The 16,024-nt window shown below is 47.1% G+C and overlaps 1 protein-coding gene across 1 annotated transcript in view; it reads left to right on the forward strand.

The window, feature by feature from the left end:
• LOC311102835 (F-box only protein 34-like) overlaps positions 1 to 15,562 on the forward strand; it is a 30,461-nt gene extending 14,899 nt beyond the window's left edge. The window contains exons 2-3 of the mRNA XM_084144278.1: positions 4,698 to 4,915; positions 11,107 to 15,562. Of these exons, the coding sequence (XP_084000404.1) occupies positions 4,812 to 4,915; positions 11,107 to 13,606 (2,604 nt within the window). The 5' untranslated portion in view covers positions 4,698 to 4,811 and the 3' untranslated portion in view covers positions 13,607 to 15,562. The remainder of the gene's footprint in view (positions 1 to 4,697; positions 4,916 to 11,106) is intronic.
• The last annotated feature ends 462 nt before the right edge of the window (positions 15,563 to 16,024 follow it).

Raw genomic sequence — 16,024 nt, forward strand, 5'->3', positions numbered from 1 at the left:
GGGCAAAAGAACACAGACAATGGACTGGAATGCAAATAGTCTGGGTAGCAATTTGATTAGATGTTCAGGAGTCTTATAGCTTGGGGGTAGAAGCTGTTTAGAAGCCTCTTAGACCTAGACTTGGTGCTCCGGTACCGCTTGCCGTGCGGTAGCAGAGAGAACAGTCTATGACTAGGGTGGCTGGAATCTTTGACAATTTTTAGGGGCTTCCTCTGACACCGCCTGGTATAGAGGTCCTGGATGGCAGGAAGCTTGGCCCCAGTGATGTACTGGGCCGAACGCACTACCCTCTGTAGTGCCTTGCGGTAGGAGGCCGAGCAGTTGCCATACCAGGCAGTGATGCAACCAGTCAGGATGCTATCGATGGTGCAGCTGTAGAACCTTTTCAGGATCTGAGGACGCATGCCAAATCTTTTCAGTCTCCTTAGGGGGAATAGGTTTTGTTGTGCCCTCTTCACAACTGTCTTGGTGTGTTTGGACCATGTTAGTTTGTTGGTGATGTGGACACCAAGGAACTTTAAGCTCTCAACCTGCTCCACTACAGCCCGTCTGAGAATGGGTGCATGCTCGGTCCTCTTCTTTTTCCTGTAGTCCACAATCATCTCCTTTGTCTTGATCACGTTGAGGGAGAGGTTGTTGTCCTGGCACCACACGGCCAGGTCTCTGACCCCCTCCCTATAGGCTGTCTCGTCGTTACCGGTGATCAGGCCTACCACTGTTGTGTCATCGGCAAACTTAATGATGGTGTTGGAGTCGTGCCTGGCCATGCAGTCATGAGTGAACAGGGAGTACAGGAGGGGACTGAGCACGCACCCCTGAGGGGCCCCCGTGTTGAGGATCAGCGTGGCGGATGTCTTGTTACCTACCCGTACCACCTGGGGGTGGCCCGTCAGGAAGTCCAGGATCCAGTTGCAGAGGGAGGTGTTTAGTCCCAGGGTCCCTAGCTTAGTGATGAGCTTTGAGGGCACTATGGTGTTGAACGCTGAGCTGTAGTCAATGAATAGCATTCTCACATAGGTGTTCCTTTTGTCCAGGTGTGAAAGGGCAGTGTGGAGCGCAATCGAGATTGCATCATCTTTGGATCTGTTGGGGCGGTATGCAAATTGGAGTGGGTCTAGGGTTTCTGAGATAATGGTGTTGATGTGTGCCATGACCAGCCTTTCAAAGCACTTCATGGCTACAGACGTGAGTGCTACGGGTCGGTAGTCATTTAGGCAGGTTATCTTGGTGTTCTTGGGTACAGGGACTATGGTGGTCTGCTTGAAACATGTTGATATTACAGACTCAGTCAGGGAGAGGTTGAAAATGTCAGTGAAGACGCTTGCCAGTTGGTCAGCGCATGCTCAGAGTACACGTCCTGGTAATCCGTCTGGCCCTGCAGCCTTGTGAATGTTGACCTGTTTAAAGGTCTTGCTCACATCGGCTACGTAGAGCGTGATCACACAGTCATCCGGAACAGCTGATGCTCTCATGCATGTTTCAGTGTTACTTGCCTCGAAGCGAGCGTAGAAGTAATTTAGCACGTCTGGTAGGTTTGTGTCACTGGGCAGCTCGCGGCTGTGCTTCCCTTTGTAGTCTGTAATAGTTTGCAAGCCCTGCCACATCCGACGAGCGTCGGAGCCGGTGTAGTATGATTCGATCTTAGTCCTGTGTTGACGCTTTGTCTGTTTGATTGTTCGTCGGAGGGCATAGCGGGATTTTTATAAGCTTCCGGGTTAGAGTCCCGCTCCTTGAAAGCGGCAGTTCTACCCTTTAGCTCAGTGTGGATGTTGCCTGTAATCCATGGCTTCTGGTTGGGGTATGTACGTACAGTCACTGTGGGGACGATGTCATCGACGCACTTATTGATGAAGCCAGTGACTGATGTGGTGTACTCCTCAATGCCATCGAAAGAATCCTGGAACATATTCCAGTCTGCTAGCAAAACAGTCCTGTAGCTTAGCATCATCTGACCACTTTTTTATTGACCGAGTCACTGGTGCTTCCTGCTTTAATTATTGCTTGTAAGCAGGAATCGGGAGGATAGAATTATGGTCAGATTTGCCAAATGGAGGGAGAGCTTTGTACGCGTCTCTGTGTGTGGAGTAAAGGTGGTCTAGAGTTTTTCTTTCTCTGTGGTTGCACATTTAACACGCTGGTAGAAATGAGGTAAAACGGATTTAAGCTTCCCTGCATTAAAGTCCCCGGCCACTAGGAGCGCACATTCTTTCTGCAGATATCTTTGAATCTTAATGTGGAGTAGATATTTAAAGCTGTAATATATAACTTTTTGGGCGACCAGACCAAATTCACATAGACATTTGAGTTATAGATCTGTAGTTCTCATTGAAAACAAGTCTAAGAAGCGGTAGATATGTTCTATGTGCTTTATTTCTATGCTTTCCTTTAAGTTTAGTTTATGAGTCTTTTTTTACTTTTACCAGCTTCAAACAGATGAAAATACAATCTTTTTGGCTATTGAAAATATACACTGCTCAAAAAAATAAAGGGAACACTAAAATAACACATCCTAGATCTGAATGAATGAAATAATCTTATTAAATACTTTTTTCTTTACATAGTTGAATATGCTGACAACAAAATCACAAAAAAATTATCAATGGAAATCAAATTTATCAACCCATGGAGGTCTGGATTTGGAGTCACCCTCAAAATTAAAGTGGAAAACCACACTACAGGCTGATCCAACTTTGATGTAATGTCCTTAAAACAAGTCAAAATGAGGCTCAGTAGTGTGTGTGGCCTCCACGTGCCTGTATGACCTCCCTACAACGCCTGGGCATGCTCCTGATGAGGTGACGGATGGTCTCCTGAGGGATCTCCTCCCACACCTGGACTAAAGCATCCACCAACTCCTGGACAGTCTGTGGTGCAACATGGCGTTGGTGGATGGAGCGAGACATGATGTCCCAGATGTGCTATTGGAACGGGCGGGCCAGTCCATAGCATCAATGCCTTCCTCTTGCAGGAACTGCTGACACACTCCAGCCACATGAGGTCTAGCATTGTCTTGCATTAGGAGGAACCCAGGGCCAACCGCACCAGCATATGGTCTCACAAGGGGTCTGAGGATCTCATCTCGGTACCTAATGGCAGTCAGGCTACCTCTGGCGAGCACATGGAGGGCTGTGCGGCCCCCCAAATAAATGCCACCCCACACCATGACTGACCCACCGCCAAACCGGTCATGCTGGAGGATGTTGCAGGCAGCAGAACGTTCTCCACGGCGTCACCAGACTCTGTCACGTCTGTCACATGTGCTCAGTGTGAACCTGCTTTCATCTGTGAAGGGCACAGGGCGCCAGTGGCAAATTTGCCAATCTTGGTGTTCTTTGGCAAATGCCAAACGTCCTGCACAGTGTTGGGCTGTAAGCACAACCCCCACCTGTGGACGTCGGGCCCTCATACCACTCTGTTTCTGACCGTTTGAGCAGACACATGCACATTTGTGGCCTGCTGGAGGTCATTTTGCAGGGCTCTGGCAGTGCTCCTCCTTGCACAAAGGCGGTAGTCCTGCTGCTGGGTTGTTGCCCTCCTACGGCCTCCTCCACGTCTCCTGATGTACTGGCCTGTCTCCTGGTAGCGCCTCCATGCTCTGGACACTACGCTGACAGACACAGCAAACCTTCTTGCCACAGCTCGCATTGATGTGCCATCCTGGATGAGCTGCACTACCTGAGCCACTTGTGTGGGTTGTAGACTCCGTCTCATGCTACCACTAGAGTGAAAGCACCACCAGCATTCAAAAGTGACCAAAACATCAGCCAGGAAGCATAGGAACTGAGAAGTGGTCTGTGGTCACCACCTGCAAAACCAGTCCTTTATTGGGGGTGTCTTGCTAATTGCCTATAATTTCCACCTGTTGTCTATTCCATTTGCACAACAGCATGTGAAATGTATTGTTAATCAGTGTTGCTTCCTAAGTGGACAGTTTGATTTTACAGAAGTGTGATTGACTTGGAGTTATATTGTTGTTTAAGTGTTCCCTTTATTTTTTTTAGCAGTGTATTTCACAGCGGTTTAGATGGTACAATGATTCTCTACATTCTCTATGCTTGTTTTAGGCAAACTATTTATCTTTGCAACCAGTAAATGGCAGAGCGATTTCTGCATAGTGCACCTTTTTACGTTTTTGGAAAACGTGGTCGCATAAGAAAACTGAGGGAGATTTTACCATAATTCTGTTACCAAACTTTGCATCTGCACAGTTCTTTCAGTAAATGTGTTTTTGTGACATGTTCTGTGTAAATTGTTCAAAGTAGTCCTTGTCCTTGTTTTTTGTTTGGCTTACATTTTAAAGTGAAAAATCTGAGTTTGTAATTCTGTTGCTGTGGAATTGCCCATAAACCATTCATTCACATTCAGTAGAACAACTTTGTGGGAATTATTTAGGGAATTATTTGTTTTATTTTGCTAGTATATTTACTTATTGCAACCTGTCTGTCAATCTGTCAGGCTGCGTTCCATCATGAAGTGTTTGATTCTGAATCGGCCCTGGGCTTATTGACTTTGGCAGTTCTTCAGGTCATTGTTTGTGGGAGGCCAGGGTGATTCACTTATTATGATTATTGGCTAATTGAATTGTCGTTATGTTGTCATAACAGCACACACACACAGCCATGTTCCTTCCTAGGCAAGGTGGTCTGAAACTAAACTGCGTAATAAACTGTATATCCTGTACCTGTGTTTCCCTACAGTGTTTTGGGTGGGACCCTGAACTGTAAGGCATTCAGATTGTGGCCTGCAGACGACCAGAGGGTTGTGGGAGAAGACTGAAGGGAATAGTCCGTCATCACACTGGACTGGAGGGAATGCCTGAGAGATGTGAATCTATGAGTTACTGCAGCGCTACTGCCGCCTCTCACAGGGAACCTAGGAAACCACCACCACCCAACCTGCTGCAGTCAGCCTGGAGGTAAGCGACCACACACAAACACACACTGGAGGTAAGCCTCACCTCGCCCCCCACTCTCAAATCACCACTCTACTTACCTACTGCACAGTTAAAGGGACAGCTCACCCAAATTACATACCTGGCTCCTTATGTTAAAAGTAGTTTATGGACAAGTAAGACTACAATTCATGCTTTGTTTGTAGGGCTGCACGATTAATCAAATTCATTGCGATATTGACATGAGAAAAAATCGAATTTCTTTGACACCCGCCGTTAATAGAAAAAAACTAGATCTACGGTACCTCCAATGAGATGCGCTAGACTCAATTAATTCACTCTCTACATGCACAGATGATGCTGACCAATCACAAGTGGGCTCTCACTCTGCATGGCATGCACATGCTGGCCAATCACAAGCGTCCCCGCTTAGAGCGTGCAGTTAGATGCTGGTGAGGAGAGAAAGGGCTTTACCAAAGGCAGGTACAATTAAATATATTTATAACTAACCCAAGATAGTTCATCTGTGGCGTTTACAGTGGGAGCAAATTAAGCATAGTGGGCAGAACAAGCAAGTAGGTGGGCAAAGCCAAGAACAAGCTAGCGATATCCTATTGGCACGTTGTAGCATGTATTTCTGTTAGGGAACGCCTCTCCTCTGAAGTTTGCGTGTGCACAAACTCAATTAGACTTTGCACTCTTTCTAAATAACAAAAAATAACTTTGGCAAAGCGTCAAGTTTATAAAACTTCGTGCACTGTGTAACAGATTCTAGTTTTGGGAACAAACATTTTTTGAGAATTAGCAGAATGATGGCCCAGTTTCACCTAGTTCCATCATCTCCAACTACCTGCGACTGGACTTCCTCTCACTACCATATTTGGTGGTAAGAAAACGTTCTAAATGGATGCTTCAGCTTGATAGCCCCGTGTCTGAGTTTTCCCTTCTGTCTGTGGTACAGTATGAGATTAAAATAAATCTGTCTTTACCTCAGTGTATCATCAGAAACATGAGTGCTAACGAGATCTTCGATTTGGTGCCAAAGAAGGGCGCGTCTTCAGTGGTATGGCAGTAGTTCTGCTACAGGCAAACCGATGTCAACCAAATGCAAGTGTTGTGCAAAAAGTTCCTCGAGTTGTGGTGACAACGAGGCAATACGACAAATGTATTCAATCATTTAAAATAGAACCATCCCCTACTTTACCACGATTGCATGGTAAAAAAGCGCCCGATAGCAGCAAAGGCCATCAGCCACAACCAGCCACCTACGTTAAACAAGCATTGATTGCCAATGCATTTTGAAGTGTTAACACCCTACGAAAAAACATCCCGTAGACACATAGAAATAACTGAGCCTATCAAATAGCCAAAGACATGGTTCCTATTGACACAGTCAGAAAAGACGGCTTCAAGAAGATGATAAACAAGCTGGGCAGGAGATGCAAGATTCCACCTCGCACATATTTCTCCCAAGTTGCCATTCCAACACTATAACAAAATTAAGGGAAAAGTTTAAACATGTCGCGTTGAATGACTGGACCAGACTCCAATGTTTTGGACACAGGCTGCACCTTGCATTCGGTAGACTACATGTTACAAGTTTTTAAGGCACTTTGACTTTTATAATTAAAATTATAATAATGATTGAGCTTATTTATACATAATTACACAGTCATAAGCTTCCTATTCCATCTGCAGCCTATGGGTGCCTGAATAAATAATTATCTTAGGTTATTTAAGAACTCATAATGGTAAAATAGAAATCAGAAGTCATGTTATTCATCAATTAAGTGTTGGACTATATTTTGATAATGTTAAAAATGTATTTGTTAATATGCAGGGGTGTACCCACCATAATTTTTTTTTTTTATGTAAATGTAGCAGTGTAATAATCTTATCTGTAGTCGCTCTGGATAAGAGCGTCTGCTAAATGACGTAAATGTAAATAACAATGTTGGAAAATATTTGTGTCATTTGGTTTTGTATTCAGTTAGCACAGTATGTATTCATTCATATGATCTCATTATAAAAGTGATGTTCTCTACCCTGACACTTATTTTAACCAAGTCTGATGGAATTGCCAAGTTGTCACGCAAGTTTTAGAAAAATCGCAATTCATAATCGCAATTGCAATATCTGGAAATTAGATATTTGGTCCAAATCGTACAGCTTTATTTGTTTGGGGTTTGTTTACCTAGCCAGATAAAAGTATATTGTGTTTACCTCGTCTGTAATTAACTGCCCATTTGTTTATGACATATAGGCCCGTGCCGTGCTTCAGGCTGCCTCAGCCCAAGTTGCTGTAGCCCAACCAACCAGACCTGGAGTTAAATCTTTTTTATAATAATCTGTGCATGATTGAGTTTGCCTGGCTTAATGGATCCATAGCGTAGTCCCAAAACTGCAAACCCTGCCCATACTGGTACTCCAGGCAGGCTAGAGCAAATGCTCAAAAGTATTTGATCGATTTCAAATAGTATTTGAACCCAGGTCTGAGGCCCACTAGCCCCCTGCCTCAGGAAGAACATGATGTGATGTTACACCATAATTGCAGCAGGCAGGCAGAGCCTCAGACTCTGATTGCTCGGTTTCGTCCCAAATGGATCCTATTCCTTATATAGGGCACTGCTTTTGACCAGATCCCATAGGTCTCTGGTCAAACGTAGTGCACAACATAGGGAATAGGGTGCCATTTGGGACACAGCCCTCATGTGACTTCATTCTTTTGACTTTTGAAGTTGGCTCAGTTCCCTGGCAGCGCCCTATGCAGAAGAAGTCATGGACTCTTGAAAGAGAGAGAAAGGAAAAAGGTTGTTAAATTGAAGCTGCTCTCTTTCGCTGAGTTCAGGCATGAGCTCACCCCATCAGAGCCCATGACTCACCCCCCAGTCTACCCAGGGCCAGCTCTGTTGTGCTTTTCACTTCAGACCGTTTGTTTTCTTTTTAGGTAACGCTAAGTTGTACTTTTCCCTCAAATTGCCATTAGGCTGATGTGTGTTTTGGCACAGTCCAAGGCATTGAGAAAAGGCTGAGGAGGGTAGAGTTGGTGTAGGGGGTGTCCCCCAAATGGCACCTATTCCCTATGTAGTGCATTCATTTTGACCAGACCCCATTTGGGACGCAGCCTCAGTGTAGGGTCTGAGCGCTGCTGGGAAGGGGTAGTGTAGGGTCTGAGCGCTGCTGGGAAGGGGTAGTGTAGGGTCTGAGCGCTGCTGGGAAGGGGTAGTGTAGGGTCTGAGCGCTGCTGGGAAGGGGTAGTGTAGGGTCTGAGCGCTGCTGGGAAGGGGAAGTGTAGGGTCTGAGCGCTGCTGGGAAGGGGTAGTGTAGGGTCTGAGCGCTGCTGGGAAGGGGTAGTGTAGGGTCTGAGCGCTGCTGGGAAGGGGTAGTGTAGGGTCTGAGCGCTGCTGGGAAGGGGTAGTGTAGGGTCTGAGCGCTGCTGGGAAGGGGAAGTGTCTCTTCTGGCCTGGTTGTGTAAAAATGTCTTACAGTGAAACTTGGCGAGCCAGACCAGGGGCCTGTTTAGGAGGGTGCAACTAAAACATTACAAAACATTCACATGGAAATATATAGTGTATAACAACATAATTCTGTCATCTAGAATAGGGAGTCATTTCAGCATCTCTTCGTTACATTTCTATCTGCAACGTTTCACCTCACTGAATAATACACTCCTGAGTTGGCTCCTCTCCAGGCATACACTCCATGTTTGCCATGACAATGAGTGACAAGGAGTTGGCATGACAATGGCACAGACAGACTGTTGCTCAGGCTAAGGGACATGGTGAATTAGTCTATATGTTCCTCAGTAACCCAGATAAACCAATCCCTGGCTTGAAAGCAGAGCCTCCTGCCTGCTTAAGTGCTGCCAAGACAGTGTTGTCATTGAAACCAGGAAGTGAAAGTTGGAGTATTGTGCCAGGAAGTAGTGCAAGTCTTCGTGTAGTTGTTCCCATGGAGATATAATATCAGCCATGTTGTTGACGTTTGTGCCACTCTTAACTTGTTCTTGTTGCTGTGACTGCCCCTCAGTACACACACGACCACGACGGAGGCAGGCAATGTGATACTGACCTGACATAAATTCCTTCTGTCGGTTTCCATAGAGCAGTGAGAACCCTGGGACTGGTGAGAGAGAAGAAAGGAGAGGAGAGTGACGGGGGCTACTGCAGGCCTTTCAAGGACACACAACAACAGGCTGCAATTTTTCCTTCCTTGGCACACCACTTGACACACTCACCAGCTAGCCAATGAGTAGATGAAGCCACCCCAACCCCACCCATAGAAAGCAGTGTGCATCCCAAATGACAGCCGATTCCCTATATACCTTATGGGCTTTGGTCGAGCTTAGCGCACTATATAGGGAGCCATTTTGAGAAGCAGCCAGTGCCTTTGCTGTCCCCTTGTCGCCCTCTAACACCTCCCCCCACCCCTGCATGCCATCCCTGATTTGGTCACGTGATGTGTCCCACCTCCCCTCCCTTCTGTCCCCCATTATCAGAGTTCCAGGGCTGCAGTGAAGAATGCCTTATATGCACTTGTGCCTGTAAGGCTGTGAAGGCTAGGGCCTGCCTGCCGTCTGTCCTGTCCCACTGCGGCTGCTTGAAGTCATGTCCTGTGTGTGTGTCTGACGGAGAGAGAGAGACAGTGTGTGTTTGTTTGTTAGGGGTGTGTCAGGGGCTAGGTCAGCTGAGAGGGCTTGTTTAAGAGCCCAGCTGTGTCTTGACTTCAGAGGCTCTGCACCAATTGGCAGGCTGGGCTGGGGGAACAGCAGAGGGAGGCTGGGCTGGGGGAACAGCAGCCCTTGTGTTGAGGTTTAATGTGACACGCCTTTCCATCCCCAAGAAACCACGTGTCCCAAATAGCACCCTAGTCCCTTTTTAATGCACTACTTTTGACCAGGGCCTATAGGGCTCATAGGGCTCTGGTCAAAAGTAGTGCACTATGTAGGGAATAGGGTGCCATTTGTGACTAAGACTGTCTGCAGTGTGAACAAATAGGGTCACCTGGTTCTGAGCCACCCATTCCAAGGCATGGAGCTCTGCTCCCTCTCCCTGCCTGCCTGTCTGATCATTGGGATTAAAGATCTCTTAGATAAGCTTAGGAAGCAGGCTGCATTAAAGGAAGAATCCACCCAAAACCACCCAATCCAATCATTTACAAAATAACAAAAAAATGTGTTAAAAAAAGTATAATTTTGTCATAATGAAAAGGTTGGTAGTAACATGAAAATCGTTGTGGAAATCTCTTGCAGCTCAGGTAGACTACAAAACCTGCAATGCTCTCTATGGGCTAGCTAGCTACACACAATAATACCAAAGTTAATATCAGCATGCTAGTTAGCCGTAAAATCATCTAAACAAACTGCACTCTCAATTTAGGAGTCTACAATCTCACCATGTTCAACCTGCAGATCTATGTGCCTCACAGTGGAGTCTGACATTCAAGAGAAGACAACCTCCCATGTTATGACATCAGCCAGTATTGAAATCTGACATATATAATAGACGTTTTCGCAATCTAAAAGTCATATTCCTATTAACTTCTAGTGTAGTGAGAGCATTGCTTTATCACAATGCTACGTCATACCGGCCAAATTTCTGCCTGCTTGAACGGCAATAGCTCAGATGCACATGAAAGGACCCAGGGAATCGGTAGAACATCGCTCAGAGATGCACAAAAACAATATAACATTTTTAAATTGGTGAATCTTTACTTTAACAACCTCTGATAATGCATACGTGACACAATCTTACGCCAATATAAAGTAGGCTAGCTAGTCTCCTCTCCTGGTCTCCTCTCCTCCTGGCCTCCTCTCCTTCTGCGTCTCCATGCCAAGTGCAAAAACCTGCTCTTCAGTTTCCTCGGATTGTGTCGCGAATAGAACCCTATACACTACATAGTGCGCCATTTGGGACGCACATCTGTCTCCTCTCCAAGGGAACTCAATTGGACGACTTTTGATCCTGGACATTTCTCTGCAGCTGACCTGAGGCCCAGCAGTCAGTGCCTAGATAGAGGGTCATAGTTGTCCTAACGGATTTTGTTGATAATACATCTGGTGTCAGATACAAATATAATCACTAGAGCTGACTTAATTAGCTATTCTGCCTTCTATGAATATTCACTAACATTGCATCCTCCTGAACAGGCCCCTGGTCAGACGGTCACATCACATGCACCACAATAACTCATTAATTTCCTTTCTTCTGTTCCAGGGTTGCAGCCATGCATCTCAAGCAATACCCCAAACTGCAGAAGAAAGAGCTCCACCTGGAGTCCAGTCAAGACAGCCAGAGAGGCCTTCATCATGTGAGCCAGCAGGGTGTTCTGTCGCAGAGGACAGTGGGGGGGGTCCGCCGGGTGGGCCCGTCTAGCAGCGGGCTTGGCCAGGGTACGGCCTGCTACCCCCTCAGTGTCATATCCACCAACACCCTGCAGTGCTGCAGTAACGACAACAGCGGCTCCAACCACCACAACAACAGTAATAATATCCACGTCAACCGTGGTAGTGGCTGTGGGCTGCAGACCTCGAGGCTGAGTGAGTCCGAAGGGGATGTATTCCACAGTAGCGCCTCCAAGACCACCACCTGCAACACCCCCTCCTCCCTGCTACTCCTCTCCACCTCTTCCTGCACCACCACCTCTACAGGCTCGGTGGGCTCTGAGGACCAGGAGGCCTCCCTCAGCCTCTCCTATGAAGGGGAAGACAGAGAGGGACCGCTGGAAATCTGGGCCGTCATCAAGCCCGGCAACACCAAGGAAAAGATCGCAATCTTCGCTTCGCCCCAGTGCCGTGGCAGCCTGGTGAACGGTGGCGGTGGAGAGCCGGTCAGGGAGGCCGGTGAGGACTTTGTGAGCAGCAGCCTGGGGAGGACAGTGTCTGTGAAGATGAAGAGCTGCTGGGAGGACGAGGGTGGCTCTGTGGCCAAGCGCAGGAGGAGGTCAGGGCATCAGGGGCAACACAAGGACCGAGACAGACAGTCATCCAGAGCCCTGGAGACACAGAGCCCACTGAGCCCCACTGAGAACAGCCCTGTAGAGGTGACCATCTGCCTCAGAGAGAGCCCCAGAGTGCCTGAGTGTGGGGAGGTGGTTGTAAGGGTGGGTGGGGAGCAGGTGTGTAGGGTAGAGGGCGAGGAGGGGAGTGAGACTGGGACGGGCAAGGCTCTCTCTGTGGTGGAGTTGGTGGCCTTCTTGGAGCAGAGAGCTAGCGACAAGCAAGTGGACTCTAAGCCTGTGTCTCTGCGGAGCTCCACTAGCATTACCTTATCCAGGGGGCTGTCACTGACCCAAGAGCCCCAGCAACCCAGAGCCCCCGACCAGAGCCCCCAGGGGACAGGTGAGGAAGCAGAGTGTGTAAAGGTGTCAGACATGGTGGCCAAGCTGGAGTCCGAGTGCCTGAAGCACCAGAATGTTACAAGGGAAGGGTCCAGATCTGGGGGAGAGCTCTCGCGCAATAACAGCCTCTCGCGCAACAGCCTCTCGCGCAACAACAGCCTGCGGAGGAGGGTGGGCCGGGTTCTACTGGCAGGAGCAGACGCCTTCTCCATCTCAGCCCAGCCTCCTCCACCTCAGTCTCCCACCGAGCCCCACCATGGACTAGAGGAGACGACCAGGGTGCAGCACCGCCACGCTAGTCCCTCTACTGGCTATCCCTCTGCTGGCACCAGCCACACGGACAAACTAGTTCCCAGCAGCTGCCGTGAAGCTGCCCAGTTGGCTTCTAGCACCTCTGACTCAGCCTCTCCGTCTCACAGCGTGGACTCTGGGTGTGGCGCCTCCGTCGTCAGAGAGCCGGAGGAGAGCTGTGAGGCCCAGGGCCTGGGGCAGGGGCAGCAGAAGAACAGGGCTGTAGAGGCTGGGCAGGACCTGCACTTCCAGCTCCAGTCAGAGCAGGCCAGGGCCAGCAGGACAGACAGTAGTTGTAAACTACAGTGTAAGGAGCCCCTCCCAGGCATGCTGTTCTTCTCACACCCTCTGCCCTCACAGGCGGTGCTTGAACACACACTGCCACACACAGACAATACCCACACCCCCACCCCCCAGGACATGGAGTCCAGCCCTAAACCCACAAGAGACTCAGCGGAACCCTCCAAGACTCAGCCCTGCGACCCCGCTATCACCTCCCTCCTTTCTGAACCCATATCTCACAGTGAGAACTGGGCTGAGGAGGAAGAGGCGGTGAGTGAGGGAGAGGGGAGTGCTGTTAGCCGGTGTGAGACTGTGCCTTTCCCCCTGCGCCGCATGGTGTCTCACGAGTTCCTGGAGATGCGCTTTAAGATCCAGCTGCTCCTGGAACCCCAGCAGTACATGGCCTTCCTGCCTCACCACATCATCATCAAAATCTTCTGCCTGCTGCCCACGGAGAGCCTGGCCGTGCTCAAGTGCACCTGCCACTATTTCAAGTTCATCATCGAGAGCTACGGCGTTCGACCCGCGGACTCCCGCTGGGTGTGCGACCCCCGCTACAAAGACGATCCCTGCAAGCAGTGTAAAAAGCGGTACGGGCGTGGAGACGTGTCCCTCTGCCGCTGGCACCACAAGCCCTACTGCCAGGCGCTGCCCTACGGCCCCGGGTACTGGATGTGTTGCCACGGCTCCCACAAAGACACGCCCGGCTGCAATGTCGGTCTCCATGACAACCGCTGGGTGCCCGCCTTCCATAGTATCAACATGCCAATCTATAAGAAACCTAGGGAGGTCTCTGAGGAGTAGTGATACAGACAATGGGAGAAGAATTGACTTGACTTCTGTACGCTTTATTTTGTCTGAGGGCTGCGTGTCTGTGTCGCCATATGCATATGTGCATTTATTTGTGGGGAGTCTGAGGGCAACCAGGTTGCTGATACTGATGAAGAATCGCTGGATCTCTTCCTTTACCACTTCCCCCTCCCTCCCAACCTTCTCCTGACCCCTGACGTCTAACCCCTCCTCAGGTCCTCTGAGATTGTGAGCACTTTAACCTTGGTCAGAATTCTCAATCCTCAAAGGATTCTGTCAGGGTATTCTATTTACTTGCTTCAACGTTTTGGGTTAAAGCATCAAATCTGATAAGAGTGTATTGCAGAGAAGAGCTTTAATTAATCTTTCTCTTCAGTGTTGATGCTTAATGTGTCCCTCCTGCCATATCTCCTTCCTTATGCATCGACCGACCGTTACATTGGAATAGATACTTTAATCAAGGTAAAGCCTATCAATGTTATGCAGTGTACCCCACCCACAAGTGATTTACTCAGTGTGTTTATTATGTTGTCTAAGTGGATACATACATTGCTGCAGGTCCTCGGTTTATGCAAAATGTGAATCAACCCCATCCCATATTCCATATCCTGGTTGCATCCCAAATGGCACCCTATTCCCTATATAGGGCACCGGTCAAAAGTAGTGCACTATATAGGGAATAGGGCGCCATTTGGGTGGTGGAATCTATATCCCCACTCCACTGTATCAGGCTCCGGGCCAGAGAGGGTTTGTTGTCTGTTTGGATCTGAATTGATTGGAACTAGTTTGTTCTGTCCCCGGTTGTGTTTACATTGTACATAGTGCTAAAGTCCTATATCAAAAACAGGGAGAATAAGATTGACAAGCAGCACAAATATCTATGACATGACTTGAATGCATTTATTAGCTTCAGTTTGGTAAAAAGAAAAACGTATTTACCCTGTCATGTGTATATTGATTAATAATTATTGGGTGTTTTTTTTTGCAGTGGGTCCCAGATGTATAACCCAGTCTGTAATCCATACGCTTATTAGCCACTCTTTTTTTCTCTACCGTTTTTTTTATGTGTTGGAAATGGCACACGATTCGCTATGTAGTGCACTACTTTTGACCAGGACCCATAAGGCTCTGGTCAAAAGTAGTGTGTTATTATATAGTGCCATTTGGACAGGTGTTTGTTATTATTATCCCTCTTTTTATAATGCAGTAATTTCTTGAAGGGAACCATGGAAAATGTCACCTCAGTGTCGCTGTTCTTTACAATGACTTTAACTGGACATGATATAAAAAATATAAAAAAAAAAATCAGGATTGATTACAAATGGGAAAATAATGGTCTCTTAAAGTAGTTTGCTCCCAGATATTTTTTTTTACTTTGTTGTATAATATTCCTGCTGTATTCTGTCTGTAAATGCATTTTACTTCAATAAAGCGCATTAATTTTGAGGTTTTAACTATCATACCCTACCTTTCATTCAGTCTCTTTAAACTGAAAGGAAGTGGAACTGTTACAACATAAAATGGAATATTTATCTTTACTGAATATATATGGAGGGACTCCAGCCTTAAATGTCACCCCTTTCCATTTATCACATCTTGATGTCATTAAATAACATTCAATTGTCATTTATCACATCTTGATGTCATTAAATAACATTCAATTGTCAATGTTGTGTTCTTCACAACTTAAGTTCAGTACTGTAGAGCTGGTTGGTATGCTTGCCTTTCACTGGGGCAAGGGGAATTGGTTAGGGTCCAGGTGTGTTGGAAAAGAGCACAACTGAATTATAAAAGCAAAATAAATCTATGACTTCCTGGAAGTTGATATTTAGTCATGTCAAACATTTGAGGGAGATTTACCGCTTGTCAATTTTATATCAAAATTGCATTCTCCTCAGACAAAGGGTCTGGACTGTCCACTTTAAAAGGGACGGTGAGATAAGTAGGCAATGTACCAAACAAAGGGTGCTAATATGAACCAGGGTTGGACTAGCATGGATTTGTCTGCCTCCTGAAATGGTGTGGTCACATGCCCCCCAAAAAATGAATTGTTGGGTGCCCTTGGAATTCGTAACTAGGGGATGAAACGAGGCTTGGTAATAAAATGCATTAAAATATATTGTGGTGGCCAGTCGTTTTGATTTGAGCATTGCTGATCAACGAGAAGGATCATCTTCTAAATCTAAACTTGCTAGAGATCTCTGAAATCTGAGTACTAGCATGCCATGTGTATTTCATGTACACCGTAGTCTGCCTGCCTGCTATACAAAATATACATTTACCAGCAAGCAAAGGTTACTATGTTTACACAGCCTAAAGCTGATCTAATTGGTCAAAAGACCAATTAGTGAAGAAAAAATCAGAATTGAGCTGCCTGTGTAAACACAGCCTTCAACTATGTAACCTGTTTTT

The sequence above is a fragment of the Coregonus lavaretus genome, assembly GCF_964263955.1.
Source record: "Coregonus lavaretus genome assembly, chromosome: 27".
NCBI classification, from domain to species: Eukaryota; Metazoa; Chordata; class Actinopteri; order Salmoniformes; family Salmonidae; genus Coregonus; species Coregonus lavaretus.